The 23310-nt window shown below is 37.0% G+C and overlaps 1 protein-coding gene across 1 annotated transcript; it reads left to right on the forward strand.

The window, feature by feature from the left end:
- Positions 1-2190: 2190 nt before the first annotated feature.
- Positions 2191-22036, forward strand: SCC3 (sister-chromatid cohesion protein 3). Its single transcript, XM_089153390.1, has 22 exons — positions 2191-2452; positions 2576-2783; positions 6388-6500; positions 6688-6780; positions 6928-7091; positions 8247-8483; positions 8587-8731; positions 8811-8989; positions 9165-9304; positions 9397-9524; positions 9741-9917; positions 10246-10407; positions 10492-10692; positions 10766-10903; positions 10988-11188; positions 11310-11454; positions 12497-12621; positions 12725-12865; positions 17016-17281; positions 17475-17599; positions 18195-18503; positions 21508-22036. Exons 1-21 carry the CDS (start codon positions 2408-2410, stop codon positions 18464-18466), a joined length of 3405 nt encoding a protein of 1134 aa, XP_089009516.1. The 5' UTR covers positions 2191-2407; the 3' UTR covers positions 18467-18503; positions 21508-22036.
- Positions 22037-23310: the final 1274 nt, after the last annotated feature.

Raw genomic sequence — 23310 nt, forward strand, 5'->3', positions numbered from 1 at the left:
AAGACCACATTTTAGAAAGAATTACTCCTACAATAGAATTTTTTTTGGGTATTCTACGAACTTGTGTTGTTTTTAGGGTTTGCGGATGATAAATGGGGGAGTTTGGCATAATTTTGCAAATTTTTAATTTTTAAGACCCTTAGATATATTAAAAAAAAAAATATTATTACAATTAAAATTTGCCTTTTAATATAAACTAGATTGTAATGGGCTACATGGTATAGTTTTGACGGTTTCACGTATTTTAGTCATCAAAATTAAGGATAATTACCACCGGGGGTGGTGGTCTAGTGGTCCAAAGCTCACTCCCAAGTGGTTTGGTAAACCTCATGTCCCAGGTTTGAATCTCCTCTGCTCCTCTGTTTCTTGCATTGGACAGTTGTGTGCTCTTTGGCCTGGGCATGAGTGCTACCGGCTTCTGTGGACTATACTAGGCCTTCGGTGGGGCTCCGCTGACGGGGTCAGTGCTTGCGCTGGTAGTGCATAGGGCTAATGCTTGCATAGGACACACTCGATAAAAAGTCCGAACATTGCGTAGCGGGGGCGCTAGGTCGCCGCTACTGCATCCCCCTTTTGTTTACCCAAAAAAAAAAAAAAAAGGATAATTACTGTTGGCCCCCTATATTATAACACAATTATTATCTTATCTTTTATACTATTTAAATTTATTAATTCAATCTTTGATTTATTCAAAAACCCGAAAATAAACCGAAATTTAATATTATTTATTTATTTACTTTTATGTTAAATTACATTACTAGCTTTAGTATTTGGGAAAATCAATCCTAAATCTAAAGTGCTATCTTCTCTTATTATAATTAAAATTTATTAAAAAACAATTCCTCTTCTTCTCTTATCCTATTATTTATTATTAAAAAAAAAAAAAAAAAAAGTCTTCTTGCTCTTCCATTCAATGACCTGAACCCAACTCTTTCTTTCCTCTCTAAAACAAAATTCAAGATTTGAATACAAACCAATAAAAGAATTGGAATTTTGGAAAGACATACCTCCTTTTTTGGGTTAATGATTTAACATTTGGTGCTCTCGTCTCTACTGTTTTCCCAAAAGTGGAGGATTGTTTCTTCCTGGTTGGCGTATTTCCTTATTCAAACAAAACTGTAAAACACCAAGAAATTGACAACAACAGCTTGAATAGCCAAAAAAAAAAATCATCCTCAATCAAAGGTCCAAATAAAAAATGGGTAATCCATCTATCGATTTTTCACAAAAATTTTTTTTGGAATTGCCGGATTTTGTTTTGAGTAGGAATGTTTTGTATTGTAAAGAAAGATGGAAGGGAATGAAGCTGGGAAGAGAGGAGAAAACAAATTTGAAAGTGAGATTTTTTTATTTATTTTGATTTAATTCAAGCCATCAGATCTTACTTTGTGGATGCCTGTCAACCATCCATTTTTTTTATATGTTTCTTTAATTTTTTTTTATTGAAAGAACTTTAATTTTAGAATGGTAAAATAGATATTAAATATCTAACAGTAATTGTCACTAATAAAAGTAAGGGAAGTAATAGTAATTTTTATGAAAACAAGATTTTTTTAATAATTTAAATTATAATATAAGGAGGTACAATAACTATTGGTCTTTCCTAGACAAATCTAAAATTTACAATTTTTTTAAAGAGTTTTTTATGCATAGGTGTTTTTAGTTGGTCATAAATTAATGTTGGATTTCCTTAATGCAATATATTATATATGGGTTTCAAGCAAACTAATATCTTTAGCCAATATATATTCAAATTTTAAATGTAAAAGGACCAAAGTGTCCTTTAGGTTATTTAATATATTATTTTAACATATGTTTTTAAAAATTAACAAATTGGCCATTAAACGTTAATTATGTTGTAAAAAAAATATACATATTCAAAATAAATAATAATAAAATATATTAAATAATCTGATGAGCATTTTAGTCCTTTTACTTTTGAAATTTAAATATACTTAAATGCGATTAATGATATTAGTTTGGTTGAGACCTATATATAATATATTGCATTAGGAAGACTCTACATCAGTTTATGGTCTAAAGGGACCCACATGTAAAATTTTTTTTTTATCAAACTAAATGAACTCTCTCGATCTAACCTTAGGGTCAAATGAAAATTATTTCTTTACCAAAAAAAAAAAAATGGGAAATTATCCTGATAAAAAAGGATTTATAGGAGCTAACGGGTCACCATGACCCAGACCCTGCTAGCCTTTTCACGAGCCGAAACCATCGTTGATTGTTGCTTAAATTTGGCGGGATTTCCCTTCTCATATATCCTTTGCTTCTTCGGTTCTTCCTACTCTAAACAACGATATTTGGCCATTTGGGTTTCTTATAGGTTTTGAAATTAGAGAGTGAAATCTCAAATCTCAAATCTCAAAGCTCGAGCAGCAGGTTTTAGGGCATGGAGGAAGAACCTACTGCTTCGGAAACATTGATCCGCCGTTCGGTAAGTTTCAATTCACTGTTTTGCAGCTTTTGTTTCGCTGAATTTTCTTCAGTAATGGTTCTTTCTGTTTCAGCTTCTATGAGTTTACTTCTCTTAGGCGTTTTTCCTCCTTTTGTGTAATAGAAAAGGGCTAGGGTTTCGATTGCGACCGGTCCAGCGGTAGAGAAGCATGACCCTGCCGGTGGTTCCAGTGATCAGAGCACGGATGAATTGGAGCGAGGTTCCGGCGACGGAGCATTGGATGATTTCGAACAGGCGTTTCCCAGAGTCAGGAAAAAGAGGAATCTGGAGGGGAGTAGTTCAACATTTAAAGCTAATCAGAGCTTGATTGGTACGCGTTTGCTACTAGACATTGTGTTTGATCGTCGCATTAACTTGTATCGCTTTCTATTCTATGGCGATGGAAAACTTATAAATATACCATTTTTCTCAACTATCGAGTATGATCTTGCTGTAAAAATGATCGTGTGTGTTGTGGAAAAATCGGCTACAAAATTATTTATTACTTGAATTGAATTAGATGTTTACTGCAGGAGTAATTTGGCTTTTTCCCCGTCTAGGGTCAAATAGTGAATGCAGTGGTAGAATTTTGTCAAACTGGGCCTCAAACATCTTACAGTTGTCCATGAAACATTAATTTGCACTTGCGCTCTCTTTGGCATAATTCATGTTTATGGCCTATTTATGAATAACTGATTATGATGACAGGTTTAAAAATTATAAATAATGACCGTTTGGTTACTAGTGGGCATAATAGATTACGTAATAAAAATAATTTTAGTATGTCAATTATGCAGATTGTACTATCTATGTGTTTTAAACAAGTACACATATAGTTAAAGAATTCTGAGAGTTCCAGAGCTCTGTCTCCTGTGAGAAGAGTTGTAAATGAGAAGAAGGATGAGATGCAATAGTGACTATATTTTATATAAGAGTTGTAAGTGAGAAGGAAGAGATAAGAGATGAGACAATGTTTAAACTGCTAAGTTTTTGGGAGTTGAGGAAATCTAGGAGGTTGTGAGATAAGAGCCGTTAGTGATGAATGAACATCAAATTGAACAAAGTTTATAAAGTTATTAGAAAATTTGAAATTTGTGCCGCAAAACACATTCTCATTAAAGTTTCTTAGTCAATAACATTAAACTCTTTATCCCAATAAATCATTCTTGTCCACCTCATCATGGATGTTGTGTTGTTTTGAATTACTTTAAATAGAAATATGGACAATAAAGCATACCAAATATCCCTTTTTATGTTTATATACCAAATAAACATAAATTCAAACCTGGGAGAATGGTGCTCATTCAATCTGTCCTTCAATCTTCTTATCTTTATTGGAGTAGTGTTCTTTCCTTCCCCAAATCCATTATCCAGTCCATTGGAGTCTCTCTTTTATGCTTTTCTATGGAAAGGCCAAGAAGCTTCTAGATTCCTTCACCCTATCTCTTGGGCGGCGATCTGTCGTCCCAAAACTGAGAGTGGCCTAGGCATCCGTCGCATCCTCGATGTTAACTTGGCCTGTCTCCTCAAGCTCATTTGGAAGATTGTCATTAAGCATGACTCCATTTGGGTCTCTTGGGTCTATTCCTATATTCTTAAACAAGACTCTTTTTGGACTGCTTCTTGCCCCTCAAATCCTTCTTGGATCTGGAGGAAGTTACTTATCCTTCGTCTCCGTGCACTCTCTGCCATATCTATCCAAGTCTCGGTTGGCTCCTCCACCCTTTTTTGGCTTGACTCCATACTTATCCTTGGCATCCGTTGGGCATTCTCTTCACCCTTCTTGGCCCTCGCGCTGTCTACGGGACCCACATCCCTAAGACTGCCACCCTGGACACCTTCATCTCCCATCGGATCTGATCCCCTCTCCCCCACCCTAGTCTCATACATAGTTGGAACTCCCTCTCCCCTATCCTCAACCTTCCCCGAGATACTACAATATGGTCCCCCTCGCCATCCAATTCTTTCACCACCTCCTCTGCTTGGAATCTTATCCATTGTCCTCACCCCCAGGTCCCCTGGTCCCACTTGGTTTGGTTCAAAGGCCACATTCCCCGTCATTCTCTCACCCTTTGGAGAGCTCTTAACCTTGCTCTCCCTACCCAATCCTTCCTCATCAGCCGCCATATCCCGGCCAACCCTAGTTGTACCCTTTGCTGGAGTGGTTCTGAGGACATTGACCACCTTTTCTTCTCTTGCCCCTTCTCCGGTCCCCTCTGGGATAGAGCCCTGGCATCCATTTGGCCCCGCTCGAGACACTCACACGGGTTTGTTCTTGATTGGTCTTGGATCTCTAGGAACTTTGCTGGACACTCCATTTGCGATTGCCTTGGCAAGCTAGTGTTCAGTGCCGCCATCCATCACATTTGGTGGGAGCGCAACCTGAGAAGATGAACTCCCAAATCTCGCTCGTTAGATTTGATTTGGAAAGCCATCTTATTTGATGTTTCTTCTAGATTGCTCTCCCTTCCCCATCCCCCTGTTGTTGACACCCCCAGAAGTAGGTTAATTGTCAGTTTCTGGGGCCTCAACTGCTCTATCATCTCCCCCCCTTGAGCTACTTTCTTCTCCCCTTTGTTTTTCTTCTTCTTTCTTTCCCTCTCTGTAATTCTGGTTCTTCCTGTTGTTTTTTAATATATTATTCATTCATCAAAAAAAAAAAAAAAAAGCATAAATTCAAACGGTACCAAAGAGAGCCCTAGCTATGGATTTATTTTGTAAATTTTTTTTTGGGGGGAGGGGGAAAGCTTGTTTTGGAGGGACCTCCACGAGTAGCTGCTCTAATGGTGATGTTACAATGTGTGAATTTTTCCTTGTTCCTACTGGTTTGGGGGGGGGGATTAGGAAAGAAATAGGAGAATGATACTAGTTTTCTTCAATTGTTGCTACTTCTGTCCGGTCATGGTCTGATTAGGGTCTTCTTTTTTTTTTTTTTTTTTTTTTTTTTTTCTCTTCAGGCAAAAATATTTTGTGGAACAAAGATTTGATCATTCATGCTGCTGAATAGATGGAATGTTCTTTCCCTTTTTTTTTGGCTGTGATGAAAGAAGAATATCATTACCAAAAGAAAAGAAAAAAAGGAATATCCTTGCCAAAACCCCAAATGGGAAAAAGGAGAAGAATGTTCAGGGAGGTTGCTACAAACAACTAGGCAGCAATCCTATGGCCACCTATGTGTCAAACTTTCTTGATTGCATTTTGGATTTCCAATTTTTTCTTAGTCGTTTTGCGAATATCTATACCTGTATCACTGTATGTAAATTTACCTAGACAAGTCTACCAAAAAAAAAAAAATTTACCTAGACAACACATTGACAATGAATGGTCGACTATGCGGCAGATAGAGCTGACTCTGTAGGAATTATTTCCTTCACTGGCAGTGAAGGAAACTCCCTAAAAATGTTACAGAAAACTTCAATTAGAGATTGTTATGGCATAATGCTTTGAACTCTTTTAAAGTGATGGAGTTGAGAAATAATCCTATCTGCTTACACATATGAAATATCTCCCTTCCAACTAGTATCTGCTTTGTGAAAAATTATTAGTGAGGGAATTGCGTCCTCAAAGAATGCAGTACTTCTTTGACCAGAGTAAAGAGTGACATCAGATCTGCATATCTTTTCTCAGTTTTCAAGGTTTTGGTAGTCTTGATTAATGCTATGCAATCTTGAATTTACTGAAACACGTTGAAGCTGCTTGCTGACCCCATTTAGTTGGGACAAGGCTTCTTGTTGTTGTAATGTTGTTAATGCTTCTTTTATCTTTTTCTTGAAGCCACCTTTTAGGCATGAACCTTGATCTGTGGTTGTGCTTTGTTGGTATGGGAGTGTGATCCTTCATTGGAAACTACAACCCCCCCCCCCCCCTGTGAACCTTTTTTTTCTAAGGATGATAAAGTGAATTTTTTGGGGGTGTTCTTTGATATTTTTGTGCAGAGGTTATCAAAGGCAATGGCAAGCTCATTCCCCAAACGGTCAAGCATTGGGTTGAACAATATGAAAGAGATCAAAAAACTGCAATGGTCGAACTCCTGATGATGCTTTTTGAGGTAATTCAATTCTTTTTTGGTGGTGTTCATTCTTTTGATATTATTTGATGATATAACAACAGGTGGATATCCTTGAGCACAAATGTCAATTGGCCGGAGTATTGGAAATTTACCCGTTATTGACTTTTTATTGCATAAGTGTTATTTGTAGTGTGAACTGGTATTTCATGAAACTGGCAATTGACAGGCATGTGGTGCTAAATATCAGCTCAGAGAAGATTTCCTGGATGAGACTGATGTGGATGACGTGGTGTTTGCTCTAGTTAACCTTGCCAGGAGAGTATCCATTCATAAATCCTTTACAAATTCTTGTACCCCTTCCCTCTCTCTACTTTTTGCCTTTCCAAGATTTTTATTAAAAAATTGTTAGTTTTGTGTACCACACTGTTCCCCCAAATTGTATCCTTAACTCATTTGAAAACTTTAGGGGGAAGTAGAAGACTACCATAGTTCCAAGCGTAAGGAGTTGAAGAACTTTAAAGAAAACCTTGTGGGTTTTTGGGGCAATCTGGTTACCGAATGTCAAAATGGGCCATTGTTTGACCAAGTTTTGTTTGAAAAGTGCATGGACTATATCATTGCACTATCTTGGTACGTTGCTGTTCTTTCAGTATTCCAAATGATCATGTTAATTGAAATAAGTTTCCTAGCTGTGAAGTCTGGGGTGTTTCTCTCCTGCTTGTGCGTATATCTGCCACAATAGAGTTGAAATATTGTTGATAAGTTTTACTCCTAGGTTCCTTGTTCATACATCAAGTTTCAGACAAGGCAATAGCTAGTAAGTTTGGGTATGAATGTATGATACTTATACAAGAACAGATTTGTATGATGATTAATTAGCCCATTCACTAAGAAGTTATTCTCAAAAATCTGGTGCAATAGAACACCTATTGAACTAATTGCTACATGTTTAATACATTTTTATATGGTTGCTTTTTGGAAGCAGGGAGACAAAAAATACATGTTTATCCTAGTAAAAGTCAAGGAGCAAACTGTCTTTTTGTCACTGAATTCTGATTTCTCGTGCCTTCGTAAACACTTAAACCAACAGATATATGAAATTGTTTTCCATTTTTCGCATCTATATGTCTTAGATTAGTCCACGAAATCCTCAAAGTGTATATCATCTGTTATCCTCAAAATATATGTTTCATTTGTTTAACGTGGCAATTGATACAAACTTATGGCCTTTTAGGTTTTTAATTATTTATTTAACTAATATTTAATTGTATTAAAGCTTAGAAAGTAAGTGTGGATCAAGTTCTCTCAGCCAAGCATGGAAGCCTTGTGCAGAGAGTATGGTCTTTTTATTATTTTATATATACAACAGTTTTTTGACAACTAATATAGCAAATAATAATACATGGAGTTACAAACTATGGCCAACAAAGAGTGGGCCAAGTGGGAAAATAAAAATTTGAAATTTAATGGAAAAAAAGAAGAAGAAAGAAACTTCTATAAAAACAATTGATGCTGAATAGACGAAGTAACACATCAATATTTGGTGGGATATATGATTTAATCTTAGCTGAAACTTTGCCTTTTGTCAATCTATAAATCACCCCAACAACTTCTCATTTGGCAAAAGTTGGGGGTGGCTGTGCTGGTCTAGAGAATCTTTCACATTTTCTCTTCTAGAAAAATATTTGCATTCTTACAACAATTTCAGGATTTGTTGGATAACTTTGTTTTCTTCATCACTATAAGATAATTCCTGTGGATTAAGTTCTCATGCATGTTCTTCAGCACCCCCCCAAGAGTTTACCGCCTGGTCGCTTCAATGGTTGGCCTCCAGCTGGTTACGTCCTTCATAAGTGTGGCTAAAACACTTGGTTCACAGCGTGAAACTACTCAGAGACAATTAAATGCAGAAAAGAAGAAGAGAAATGAGAGTCCACTTGTGGAATCGCTGAATAAAAGACTGTCAAAGACTCATGGCCAAATCACTGTCATAGAGGAGATGATGCGCAAGATTTTTACAGGGTTAGGATCTCTTTGAAGAAAATAGATTATTTAAGAAAAGTAACAATTAATGTTTTTAATTGCCTGGTTTTATTTCTCTAATCAATGTTGTTTCTTTTGAAAGGCTGTTTGTGCATCGGTATAGGGATATTGATCCCAATATCCGAATTTCATGCATAGAATCCCTTGGTGTTTGGATTGTGTCGTACCCTTCATTATTCTTGCAGGACCTGTACTTGAAGTACCTTGGATGGACACTGAATGACAAAGTAACTCTCGTGGAACCTTCTTTCTCTATCCATTTCTTTTTTTGGGGTGCCACTCTAATAGTACTAATTGCACTTGAAGATTTCTGGTGTAAGAAAGGCTTCCATCCATGCTTTACAAAACCTATATGAAGGGGACGATAATGTGCCATCACTTAGTCTTTTTACTGAAAGATTTTTAAACCGAATGGTTGAGCTTGCCAATGACATTGATGTTTCAGTGGCTGTGGCTGCTATAGGACTGCTGAAGCAACTGTTAAGGTAATTCTTTGCCTTCGGTCTCTTGAAGGATTTCTGCCTTCCTACTTGAATTTCATGTATTGAAAGTTGTTGTGGGTTCTTTGCAGACATCAGCTTATATCTGATAATGATTTGGGGTTGGTTCTTTGCAGACACAGCGTATATCTGATAATGATTTGAGGTTGATTCTTTGCAGACATCAGCTCCTATCTGGTGAAGATTTAAGTCCTTTATATGATTTACTTGTTGATGAGCCATCAGAGATCAGACATGCCGTTGGAGACGTAGTTTATGACCATTTGATTGCACAGAAGTTTAGTAGCTCAAGATCAAGAGGTACATCAACCCCAACCAAAATTCAACAGTGTCATTTTATGTCTGTATGTGATTTGATTCTGTGTAGCCTTATGGTTATTCCATTGTACCAGGGAGCGATGGTGACACCTCTGAGGTTCTTATCGGAAGGATGTTGCAGATACTAAGAGAGTTCTCAGCAGCTCCAATTCTATGTAGCTATGTCATAGATGATATCTGGGACTACATGGAAGCCATGAAAGTATTGTTGCATACTAGACCTTGTCTTCTCTGTTGTTGAAGTCTGTCAATGATGAAAGATTATAATCATCTACAAGACTCCCACTATGTTCCTCCTCTTTTTGTTGGGTGCCCCGGGGGGGGGGGGGAGGTGGAGAAGTGGAACTGTGCGCTGTTGATATTTCTTCTTCTTTGATTTTTCACTCTGGTTTTTAAAAGTACCATGTTGATTTCGCAGGATTGGAAGTGCATTGTCTCCATGCTTCTTGATGAGAATCCATCGAATGAGGTTACTGATGATGTGCATGCTACAAACTTGGTTCGTCTGCTTTATGCATCGGCTAGGAAAGCTGTCGGGGAGAGGATTGTACCTGTTACTGATAATCGAAAACTATCCTATACCAAAGCTCAGAAGGTATATGCTGTTTTTTTTCTTCTTTTCTTTTCTTTTTTTCCCCCCCAGTTCAAATTATAAGCTCCTTTTTGTCTGAAAGTATTTTTATTTTCGGTTCTTATTATAATTTCATTAGTAGATTTCTGTACTGCCGGCAAATGAATTATGCTTTTGGAAAATACTGAAGTGTCCCTTTTTCATTTGTATTATTCAAAATGATCATTTGTCCAATTAGCTGCATCTTTTACTGAATATTCGGTGAATCTACTGATGGCTATACATTACATACCTGTCCTGTGTTGGAGAGTTATTGTGCTTGCTGAGTTTTCTTTATTGTATTTGTTACCAGGAAGCACAGGAAAATAATAGAAGGGACATAACTGTTGCCATGATGAAAAACTATCCTCAGCTATTACGTAAGTTCATGGCTGACAAAGATAAAGTACCATCGCTGGTCAATATTATTGTGCATTTGAAACTTGAGCTTTATTCACTAAAGAGACAGGAGCAGGTGGGTATTATAACCCCTCCCATGTGGTTTCATCAGTTTCAGAGCGATAGTAATGACCTCCGTTCTTCTTCGTTTGTCATTCAGAATTTCAAAACAGTTCTCCAGCTCATCAAAGATGCCTTTTTCAAACATGGTGAGAAGGATCCACTGAGGTCATGTGTAAATGCTATGAGCTTTTGTTCTAGTGAAAGTCAAGGAGAGCTGCAAGATTTTGCACAAAATAAATTGAAGGAGCTTGAAGATGAGCTCATAGTAAAGCTTAGATCTGCCATGAGAGAAGTAGCGGTAACCTCATCAATACCTAGTTCTTTTCAGTAATAGTTATGCAGTTGATGAAATATTTGCACTCTTTTTGCAGGAGGGGGATGATGAGTACTCATTTCTTGTCAACTTGAAAAGGCTGTATGAGCTTCAATTGATAAAGCCTGTTCCAATTGAGAGTTTGTTTGAAGATTTTGTGATCACACTTAGAGGCTCCCAAAATATGGAAGATGAGGCATGTAAAGATTACATAATTATGTGAGTAATGGTTTATTTTCTCTTACCCAGTCTAGCTTCATCCTGTAATGTTTTCTTCCAGGTTGTGGGTTTTATGCTTCTCAACATGTACTTGCATGTAGCATGGTGCCTGAAATCTATTGGGGATGGTGAAAACCTCTCTGACATATCTTCTTCCTTGTTGTCCAAACGCAACGCCTTGTTTGGATTACTTGAGAGCCTTTTGAATATACCAAGTGAAGAACAGGAAGATGGAAAGTATGGTACTTTGCTTGCTTGCAGAGTAAGTGATTTTAGATTAATTGAAATCAGTTAGTTTTTTCTACAGCTATCAAGTCATTAGAGATGACATCTTTTACTATTCTAAAATGCTTCATTTCTATCTACTCTCTGTTGTGTCAAAGGTCATCACCATACTTGCTGAAATGTGGTGCTTATTCAGAAAACCAAACTTTTCTTCAACAAAGCTGGAACAGCTAGGATTTTGTCCAGACACTTCTGTGCTGCATAAGTTTTGGGAACTGTGTGTACAACAGCTCAACAATTCAGGTTTCTTTCTGACTTCCATCGGGAACCTGTTCTGAATTTGGTATCTTTTTGTTACCTTATGCATATTGGGCTGTTCTGACATATCCGGACAAAAGATGAAGCAAATGAGTTGCACAAAATTTCTTTAATTTTGTCAAATTCTTGGTTTCTTTGTTTTGGTAATTTGATCAATCTGGATAAGAAGGGGCACTTTTTTTCGTTGAAAGTTGTCATTCTGTTCCAATGTTTCTCTCATTCAACAATTCTCCTCTCAAATTGGCCGACTGCAACTCACAGGGGGGAAATGCATGGTTCTGGTGAAACTGCTCTTCTAATCATTACATTTAAAAAAAACCATAGAGATTTTTGGTAAAATCAATTTATTAATTGGTCTTTTTCCTTCAGTGAGATCGAATGCATGAATCTTGTTGGTTCAGTTATTTTGACTTGACTGAACGCCGAACAAGATGCATTTTCAAATGTGGCTTCAATCTTCAGTCAACAGCTTGGTTACTATATATTGCTGATTGTAGTCACCATTTTACACATGGTGTGAACTTATGGGTGGAAATCCACTGGTCACTGTTCATGATACATTCTGAGCCCTAGTACTTGATTGGGTGATCATGAAGCTGGGCCACACTTCTTTCATTTGGTTGGAGTAAGAAGTGGATGGTTTGATAAAAAGTTTTTGTTGTGACTTCAGTGGTAACACATTTGGTTACTGTAGTTATTATTAATGTAAGCACTGGTCACAGCTTTTAAATCTGCGGTGGGTTCCAAAAGATATAAGCTATGGTAAAATCTGGTTTTACTTTCTACTCTCCCAAAAGAAGAATCAAGCATGGTTCAACTGTTTGCCTTTGATTTTTCATTTATTTTTTATATCGTCAACAAAATCTACAGATTTGAATGAGATTTAATTGCTCAAAACACGTTAGGCTGTTTTCGTTTGGTTTCAAAGCTATGGTACCTACAATTTTTGGAAGGGGGTGGTAGTTGGCTATGTACTCCCATATTGCTCTTGTGATGAGGACTTATCTAATAATTTATTTACTTACAGATGAGATGGAAGATGAAGATACAAACAGAGAGTATGTAGAGGAAATAAATCGTGAAGTTGTCATGATTGCAGCAGCAAAGCTGGTTGCTGCCGATACAGTTCCCAAGGTGAAAATGTTTTATGATGTATTGGGATTATGATACTTGAAATATCTTTTTCCTCTTTTCCTTTCTATTTATCGTGCCAGAACTTTTGCACATTGACGTTTGAAGTGATATTATCATGCAGGACTATCTTGCACCCGAGATTATTTCTCATTTTGTGATGCATGGAACAAGAGTGGCTGAGATTGTTAAGCAATTGATTGCTGTTCTGAAGAAAACCTCAAATCAGGATGTTTCAAAAATCTTCCTTGAAGCACTGAAAAGGGTAAGACGTTGGATGATTGCCTACATTTAAGATCTCTGTTTTGACTGCAGTGATCATATTGGCATAAATATGCATATTCTTTATGATGCATAAAGAAACATGTCTTGTAGTTATGAGCTGCTTGAGACTGCAGTCTTTTCATTTATTTTCCAGCCGCATCTTTGAAGAAAATGAATTGGAAATGGCAAGTTGCATCTCAATGTATCTTCATTCAAGCATTGGAACAGATAAGATAATTGCCTGCATTTAAGATCTCAGTTGTGATCGCAGTGGTTATATTTCCTCAGTCTTGATTGCAGTTATCATATTTGCGTTGATGTGTGTATGTCTTACAAGTACACAAATCTTAAAATTCTGAGCTGTTTGAGATTGTTTTCATTTCTTTCTAGTCACATCGTTGCACAAATGAATTGCAAATGGAAACTGAAATGTTTGGGCATTTACCTCATGTTGCTTTTCTTGATATTTTATCACTTCAAATATTCTCCTGAGCCCTCCCTGTTGAATATATTGAGCACATAGGTTTTGAGATCATCTGCCTGCCTTTTACCTGGTGAGATGGAAAGCCATATCTGATAACCTTTGGTTGTTCATCTTTTTATGTATGAGCATGGTTCGAGGTCTCATTTGGACAAAAAATTGAGTTATCTTAGCTGAGTTGGTGCATTTTTTTATGTCAAAATTTGGCCATTGTTTTTTTTGGCTAGATGACTGATAGGTTATGAGACCTGCAAGACAGCCTATTTAGGGCCTATAAACAGCCTTCTTGCTAAAGTAGGGCGAGGCTGCATATGTTGACCCTCCATAGACCCTGTACTGGTGGATGGCCTTTTTGTAAAACATGGTGGAATCCTTGATTTTTCTTCCCCCCCCCCCCCTTTCTGTCTACAATAATAACCAAAATTGTTTTTTCTTAACTTCTCCCTTGGAATACTGATTGTAGGGTTCTCTCTGCTGATTCAGTCAGTTGAGGAAAGAATTCCCAGAAGCTTTTAGCAGTCTCGGACTCGATTTGACTGAAACTGGGGTTTGGAGTCAAGAACTTACTGATGGGAATAGGGGAATGCATCTCATCCTAGGTGTCCCAGGCTCATGCCAATATTTCATTAATCAAATTTGTGTACACTGTGGGCTTCCCCCCACTACTTAATATGGAATGAAAAGCCATCTTAGTGAAAAGGAAATCTTTAACCCAAGCCTAACTAGTAAGGTGCCCTAAATTGACTAGGAAAGGGAAATACCGTAGAAGATAAAACTCAAAACAGGACCCTAACTAAACCATGAATCAAATCCCCGTTTTCAACTTTCTCCCAGTATTTTGGGCACATTAAATTGGTCAATTACAAAGGAACCCCATCAAATCAGAGTCCCAATGCTTGTGTAACCCATCCCAAGGCTTAGTTCCAATTAAATAAGCCCAGAATGACTGATGTACATAAACAAGCAGCTTAAATATCCTATAATATAAAACTTCAATAATCAATGTAAAACCCTTAGTTTGAAAAATTCACTTCTTCCAAGCTTGGGGTGGTTGAAAATTTGGTTAGAAAATCAGCAATTGGGGTCCCCCCCAAAAAAAAAAAAAAAAAAAAAATCCTCTTGTGAGTTGGGGGGAGGGAAGTTGTGCATTCATGGTTGAAAACCCACCAAGAGAGGTCTTACTCTTGACCAGATATCATCCAGACAATGCATTTATGTTTGAGGGAGTTGGTAACTTCTTGTCCCCAAAATGTCTGCTAATGTTCCATGTGGCCTAAGCTTGAACCTTGCTGAAACATAAAAGATGGAAATCTTGGAAGACCTTGAACCATGTTTGTGAGTAGTTATTATCCAACCTCCTGTGGTTGCATTAAGAATGTGCTTATATTTATTTTTATGCATCTATCATTACATTCACATTGATGAAGAGTTCACGATGTTTCGCTTGGTTACATTTTCTGTGATTGTGTGTATTTCCTTTTGTTGAATCCTCTTAATTCTTAAAGCTTTCGGAAGAAAGTAAATAATTACTTGGGTGATAAAATATTCAATCAAATGCAGGGAAAGCTGAGCTACACAGAACAAGTTAAAATTGTATCTGTTGCTTGAGCTATCTCTAACCAATGTTCTTGCTTGCTTGGTTTATTTATTTATTTTGTTATTATTTTTTTTGGTGTGGCTTTCTTAATGAGTTTGTATGTGGTGGTGGGATAGTGAGGTTCAAGTTGCCATTAGGAAAAAAAAAGCTAGTTTTAAGACATGGCAAAGAACTAAGGATGTTGAAGATCTTCAAAGGTATAGGTTGGATAGAAATGAAGCTAAGAAAATTGCGGGAAAAGCAAGGGAAAAGAAGTATAAAGAGTTATACAATAAGTTGGGCACGAAGGAAGGGGAAAAATCTATTTATATGATAGCTAAGATGAGGGATAGGAAGAGTAGAGATCTTGACCATGTTAGATGTATTAAAAATGGAGATGGTAAAGTATTAGTTTGTGAGGAGGACATTAAGAAAAGATGGGAAACCTATTTCTCTAATTTACTAAATGAGCTTTCTTCAAGCACTTATGATTTGGACGATTACACCTTTCACCAAGGCACCAATGTCCGAACTTATATACGTAGAATTTCGATGTCCGAAGTAAAAGAAGCTTTAAGGAGGATGAAACTCGGCAAGTATGGAAGTATGGAAGAACTTAGGAACCCATGGACTAGTTTGGTTGACTAGGTTGTTTAATAAGATTATGAACACAGGGAAAATGCCAGATGAATGGAGGAGAAGCGTTGTGGTTCCAATTTACAAAAATAAATGAGATATTCAAAGTTGTAATAACTATAGGGGCATTAAATTGATGAGCCATACGATGAAGTTATGGGAGAGAATAATTGAAACCCGTTTTAGACACTTAACTACAGTTATGGAGAACCAATTTGGGTTTATGCCGGGAAGATCTACAACGGAGGCTATTTACCTAATTAGGAGACTTATGGAAAGGTATAAAGAATGTAGGAAAGACCTTCATATGGTATTTATTGACCTAGAAAAAGCTTATGATAGAGTCCCTAGAGCATTAATTTGGCAAGTACTAGAGAAAAGAAGTGTTGCAAGTAAATATGTAGATATAGCTAAGGATATGTATGATGGTTCGGTGACTAGTGTTAGAATAGTGGGGGGACAAAATAATGAATTCCCGATAATAGTTGGGCTACATCAAGGGTAAACTTTAAGCCTATATCTATTTGCACTAGTAATGGATGAATTAACCATAGACATTCAAGATGATGTCCCCTGGTGTATGCTTTTTGCGGATGATATTGTGTTGATTGATGAGATCCAAGTGGGGATTAATACCAAATTAGAATCATGGAGAGTAGCTTTGGAATCAAAAGGCTTTAAACTTAGTAGATCGAAGACAGAATATCTAGTTTGTAACTTTAGTCATGATCAGGCAGATGATGAGGTGGTGATACTTGATAAAGAGATTCCTCAGAGTGATTGTTTTAGGTACTTAGGTTCAATCATGAGTAAAAGAGGTGATTTAGAGGATGAGGTTTCCCAAAGAATTAAAATAGGGTGGATGAAGTGGAGAGGTGCGTCCGGGGTCTTATGTGATCGGTGTATTCCATTAAAGCTTAAAGAAAATTTTTATAGGACCGTTGTTTGACCAGCTATGATGTACGGTGCAGGGTGTTGGGCTGTTAAAAAGAATCATATAGATAAACTCAGTGTAGTAGAAATGAGGATGCTAAGATGGATGAGTGGCAAAACTAGGATGTATAAGATATGAAATGATCATATTAGAGTTGGTCTGGGAGTTGCACCTGTAAGTGATAAGCTTCAAGAAAGTCGTTTGAGGTGGCACGGCCACGTTCAACGGAGACCTATAAATGCCCCTGTACGGGGAAGTGATATAATCCATATTGAAGGAATTAGAAGAGCTAGGGGTAGACTTAAGATAACCTTAGGAGAAGTGGTGAGAAAGGATATGTATAGCTTAGGCCTTGTATCTAGCATGGCCTCAAACATAACTGATTGGAGGGCAAAAATCCATGTAGCCGACCCCATTTAGTTGGGACAAGGCTTATTGTTGTTGTTGTTTTCTTAGGGAGTTTGTATCTTGTTTTTTTAACTGATGATTAATGTATTTTCTTTTTTGGACTTGGATTGGTTTAGGCCTACCAAAGGCATGTCCTGGAACTCTCCAAAAGTGATGATGAATCATCTTCAAGTGAGTCTTTCAAAGAGTTCAATGAGCTGGCTGCTCGTCTCTCTGGAACATTAATTGGCGCTGCTCGAAGCAAGCACATAGTTGATATCGTGCAAATTGTTAAGGGTGGTGTTTCTTTTGCCTTTATAGATGCTCCACGGAAGTTGTCCTTCTTGGAAGGAGCTGTTATCCATTTTGTGTCAAAACTCCCAAGCTCTTATGCATTAGACATGTAAGAACCAATTTCTTTTTTCTTCACCCCCAAACATTGCTCCTTCTACCCCCCCCCCCCCCAAAAAAAAAAAAAAAAAGAAAAAAGAAAAACAGAAAAGAAGGCATCTCCCCTCCAAAAAACGAAAAACCCTTCTTTAATTATAATAACACTTGTTCTAAAGGGCTTTTAATCTTTATTTCTTTGCATGTAGTCTAAAAGACGTCCAGAAACGAACTGAGAATATCAACACTGATGAAGATCCTAGTGGCTGGCGTCCCTATTATACTTTTGTTGATACATTGCGTGAGAAATATGCGAAGAATGAGGGATTCCAAGGTACTAGTGAAAAACCATTTCCATTTGGTAAATCATTAGAGTAAAGATTTATATTTCTTGGTACCTACGGTCTTGTCTCACTCTTTGTGTTTTAGAAGAAAGCTTTCTTCCTTAAGTGTTTTGACTGTCACAAAGTTTAAATAAATGTAGTCTGTTGATGGTCTTTTCAAATAAGGAGAACTTGGTGTTCCATGAAGGAGAAAACCCAGCAGCCCTTGTGACATCTTTGGTGGCACCCCTGGAAGATTTCTAGAGGAAATTTTCTTGCTAGCTAAGTGCATACACTTGTTTTTAACAGTAGAGAACATTTTGCATGAGATGATTTTGGGCTGATATTTGCTATTGAATTTGTCCATATTGTAAAACACTGGCAAGTCCCAATTCATCCTTTAATTGTGCTACCGTCACAGGCAAATGAAAAGCTGGATGGAAGCTCCTTCCCATTATGACAATATTATCCCAGTTATTATACACTTCAAATAAACATTTTCATTTCTTCTATTGTTCCTTAGGTTTCCCATTAGTCTAATTATTATTTTGATTTCATCCTCATTCTAATTTTATGTATGAAAAGCAAATTAACATAGCCAATTAGTTGCAGATGAGAAAGAAAGTGTGAAACGTAGAGGTCGTCCTCGTAAATTACGTAACATACAGGGGAAAAAGCTCTTTGATGGCCAAGGTTCAAGTGAAGAAGAGGATTCTATTAGTGCGTCTGATCGAGGTGCTCAAGATGAAGAGGAGGAGCATGACCCTGAAGAGGATGTTCCTCTAATACATTCTCTGAAGTCATCCTCCAAATTAAGGTCTTCAAGAGTCTCACATGAGGACAGCATAGGCCTCACAAGGAATCGTGATTCTGCTTGAACTACTCAGAATGATTTAGGTGCTTCGAGAGCATGAGGTATGGAGTGCATTTCTTCATCTTGTTTAAACTGTTAGTGGAATATTAATGCATTTGGTCTAGATAGATGGGCAGAAGTCTTGTGCTTCCGTAGAACAGCTACTTGGCCTAGGTTGTCCCATATTGTTTAGTCAACTGTATCAAAAGTTTTCTCATTTGTACTCTTCGAATAATGCATTGCACATACTTTGTCTTGTGAGTTTGCCCTGGGAATATATTTGGTATAACTGTTAAATGGGTTAAGGTCTTTTCCTGAGCAAGCAAAAACCATGTGAGCTGCTGGACTGATGGGCATCCTGATTCATCTGTTATGAGTGGAACTTCTTAGGAAACCTTGAAGTAAGGTTTTCCACAAAGATTCTTGATGCTTGACTTGTTTAAGTTGCACTATTGCAGCTTATTTGTTGCAGCTTTTGAACTTTGAAACAGCCTCTCCTTTGGAGCAGGGGTTCCGTCCCTTCCAGTTCCTGATCCTGCAGTAGTGGGAGCCACATGCATTGTGATACTTCTTTTATTATTACATGATTGGCTTATTATATGGAAGGACAAAAGGTTCTGGAAGTAAGCTGACTCCATTAAACTAAATTTAGTTTTAACTAGTCATATATGTGGTTTCTCTAAATGCTTACTTGTAGGAAGCCTCATTCAACTGAGATTCTCCTGACTTGCTGGGCACAGCTGCTTTCTCCTGTGTTGTTTGTCTTCTGTCTTGTCATTTTCATTTTTGAGTCGTTTCTTCCTTTTTTGTTTAGACCTCAGCTTGCACCACTTTGCTTTGTCCATTTACATGCAGCAAATCCCATTACGTTGGGATAAAGGCTGAATTTGTTGTTAATTCTTTTGCTTTACTGCTTTGCCGAAGGTCTTTTTCCCTTGTTTTAAATGCAACTCAACTATTGGGAGATTTAGGGGGCGTTTGGTTTCGCAATTCCTTGGAATCAGATTCCAGGGAATCATGAGTCCAACAAAAAAAACGTGTTTGGTTAAAAATTGAGCCAGAATCCAGGTGATCCCATGAATCACCTGGAATCCACGTTTTAGCCTAAAAAAGTGAATCCACTAGAAACCATCTCAAGAGGTGGTTTCCAAACAGACTCATCGTTTCGGACATGGGGTATAAATATGGGTGATTCACTTTCAGAATCACCCATATCGTGAAATTTTGTCAAGGGTTCTTCGTCTCTGCGAGTGTTCCGTTCCGTCGTCGTCGTCGAGCACTATTGCTTCGTTGATCTCCAGCTTCAATTTGGCTTCTCTATGGCTCAGCTTGTCTTTGTGAGTCTTCCGTTCCGTCGTCGTAACATCTGGGCTGGTTCGTTGAGCTCCAGCTTCGATTTGGCTTTTCTAGGGTTCAGCTTGTCTCTTTGAGTCTTCCATTCCTTCATCGTAACATCTCTGCTGGTTCGTTGAGGTTGAGCTCCAGCTTCGATTTGGCTTCTCTAGGGCTGAGATTGTCTCTGCGATTCTTCATTTCCGTCGTTCGTAACATCTCTGCTCGAGTTCTTTTACTCTCAGAAATTCAAATCTCGCACTGGTGGTTCGTTGAGCTCCATCGCCTTCTCTTCTAAGCTTCGATTTGGCTTCATTCACACCCATTTCTGCAAAAGAGATCCAGAAAAAAGGTAACATCTCTCTTACATTTGTTCACTGAATGATTCCAGGTCTCTCTCTCACTTCTCTATCGTTTCTGCAATGGGTAAAATAGATGTTGTGTTATTTTCTAAGTTTATAATGATGCATCATCTTTTTGTAATTTTCCTTTTTTGAGTTTTGCTCCACATTGATGTGCCTACAATAATGGTTTCAGTTTAGTGGGCTTCAGGTTATAACCCTCTGATGACAGAGACGCCATTACCTTTCATTTACTTTTTGTGCCATAAATTTCATTTCTGAAATTGTCTGTCGAAGTGATTTTACATCATTATTTTTTATAAACTGTAAATTGATTCCAGAACCTATTCCCAGTTGTTCTTCCAAAATATGTGCTTCTAAATGTGCCAACTACTCTTACTTTTCCTATTAAGTGAGGACTGTTATACTGAGAAATCGGTTTCATCCGTGGTTAGTCAAGAAATAGAAGTGCAGATTGGCAGTCTCACATATCCACTCTTTGGCTAGATAAAGGTTTTCATGTATGTGTGTGGAACAGAGGAAAAATATTTGCAACCAGTTGCTCTGTTAATGGTATTATTATTAAGAACCTGATTACATAATTCACCATTGCATGATCCATGCTGACCAACTCACTGTAAAAAAGTGTATCGGAAGCTTAAGATATGCAGGTTGCATTCTTATTCGTTTATTATAGGTTGGGACTCTTGTTAATCTTCCATTCTTTTTCACATGTAAATTAGTCTTGGACTTAATGTTTATTTATTCTGGTGGATATCCAGTAACATAACTCATTATCTTCAATAACAAGACTGTTTTTTTTTTGGTACAAATCTTCTAGTACATGATTCATGTTCATAAATTCTGAAAAGATTTCCTGCCATCTTCTTGTTATGCTTTTCTATGGCACACTAATTGGGATCCAGGTAGCATCCCTGTTTATGCTTTCCTGCAAGTTGTTAATTTCAAGCTGAGATCAAATTGTCTTGCTTTCTTTCTTTTCTTGTCTTTAATTTTCTACGGAAAGAGCCAGTCAGAAGAGGACCCAAATCCAACAACTAAGAAACAAAGTGTGGGACAAGGACAAGATTCAGCTCATATTGATAATAATGCTGCACTGTTAGGTTCCGATAATAACATATCAACTTTTTGAGCTCTTAAATTCCACAGCAAGCTCTGAAAATATTATAAGGTTCCTTACATCTGATGTCTGGAATGTCTTAGCAGAAGATTCCAACTTAATTTAAAATTTGGATATATAGAACTACTCTAGGCCTTTTGAAACATACAATTTTTTTTAATTGTTTAGGGATCATTTGGTCATTTTTCCTTAGTCAGTCAACAAAAAGTTTGCGATTCTTATTTACTGAACTTGGAATGTGAAATGTATCAGGCAATCATCTGTAGAAAATTCCACAAAAAATGGGAGTAGGTGATCTAGTGGGAGATCAAAATCAAGAGCAACTTCAGATAGCAGTTTCATCATTGCACAGATTTTGAAGGCTGAAGATGACATTGAAGATAGCATTTCTCAATGTCCTGTGTTACTTAATGTTCTGTTGTTGTTTGTTAAATTTGTGTGGTCTTTTTTCTTATGGAGATTTCAGCTGTTCTGCTTGTTGGTGGCTGGAATGGTTTGTGGTAGTTGGACAACACCAATGTCCTGATGTAGGTTTTTGGCGGTTGACATGTAGGGTTACAGTTGGAATTCCTGCAGTTTTGACACCTTGGTTTGTCATCCCACAGTTGGTGGGAAGGTCTGGATTTGATGTTTGTATTCTCCTTGTTAACCAACTAGACTCATTGAATGTGTACAAATACTTTTGTAAATTTGCTGCAACATGTGTTCCTTGTAAAATTTTTAACTTTCAAAAGATATGTCTACGAATTTCCTTCTGCTCATATTTTTCTCTACTTTGCTGAAAGAGAAAATGTTTAACATTTAAATAAGTGAAATACATTGAATTACAGAAGATCCAGTTTTGTTTAAAATAAATTTATTTGAATAATATCCTTTCATTGGGTCTTAACGTCTTGCTGAAGGCTGTTCTCAAAGTCGCAACATGCTTCAGAGAGAGACCAGATTCTTTTAATGGTAACAAGGAGTGCTGCTGCTGCTTGACTGCTTCTCCTGATGAAGAATGGTTGAGCCTTGTAAGCAATGTTAAGAGAATGTAGTTTACCCTAACTGACTTTTTCTTGATACTTATCCACAAAAATTGAAAGATTTTATCCTTTTCTGATTAGAGAAGAGACTTTGTATATCTTACATCATCTCCACAACTCTGTGGATCATCTCAGTTTTGGATATGAATGTACCCACTTTGATTCATTCTTCGTTGATAAAGCCTATTCATTCAGTGAGAGAAAGAATCATGCATATCTGGTAACTTTCAAAAAATTAGGCAACTTCAATTTCCTGCTAAGAGTTTCCCTGATAAACTAAGTGACATGTTTGTGTTCTTGTGTCTAATATTTTAATTTCATGCATTTCTAACTATCATGATTTATGCATTCTTTTTTTAATCCAAGTTTTCTCTGTTTGGGTATTACGAAGCAGTCATCAAATTTCTTTCAAATGAAAACTAAGCGCCCTTAGGTGGTTGTAAGGAAAATTAAAGGAGAGCTAAATGAAAGTAATCCAAAGAAATATAATTAGGTCATTGAGTTCAGTGTTTATATTATTTTGTTTTGCATACAAATATTTTGGATTTTGAAAGTGTAAAATAAAAATTACAGTTAGAAATATCATACTAGATATAAATATGGAAAGAAATTTGAAGATTTTCAAAATTTTCTGATCCTCTTTTTTTTTTTTTAAATACGTTAATATAAGAACAAATTTCTATTGCTTCCCTATACTTAGCCTCTATTCACTAAATTTTCCCTATTCATATCTCATACTTAGCCTTTTAGCAGCAGCGCTCACACACACAATCAAAAAAATTGTTAGTGTAATTTGGAAAGTTGATGGATTAGGTTATTATAAGTAAATAAGATTAATGCATTGGATTGAATTAATTGCTTAAGTTTGTGGATTAAAATCCAAGAAAAAAACCATTTTAATGCCAGAGGATCAAATACCTTACTAGTGACATCACTTTCACCAAAACTTACTAACAACCATGGGTTAAAAAAGCTTAGGATGAACTCGTTAACAACCGTACTGAGTTGGAAGTTGGAACATATAACTGGG

This window comes from Hakea prostrata, chromosome 4 (genome assembly GCF_041222555.1).
Source record: "Hakea prostrata isolate BN-2017 chromosome 4, UWA_Hpros_2, whole genome shotgun sequence".
Classification (NCBI taxonomy): Eukaryota; Viridiplantae; Streptophyta; class Magnoliopsida; order Proteales; family Proteaceae; genus Hakea; species Hakea prostrata.

What these genes read in the sequence shown, in the direction of transcription:
- SCC3 (XM_089153390.1), top strand. Translation starts at nt 2,408, where the DNA reads ATGGAGGAAGAACCTACTGCTTCGGAAACATTGATCCGCCGTTCG. An exon ending in ATGCGCAAGATTTTTACAGG is followed by an intron (nt 8,484 to 8,586) that starts GTTAGGATCTCT and finishes TTCTTTTGAAAG; the next exon opens with GCTGTTTGTGCATCGGTATA. An exon ending in CTGCCATGAGAGAAGTAGCG is followed by an intron (nt 10,693 to 10,765) that starts GTAACCTCATCA and finishes CTCTTTTTGCAG; the next exon opens with GAGGGGGATGATGAGTACTC.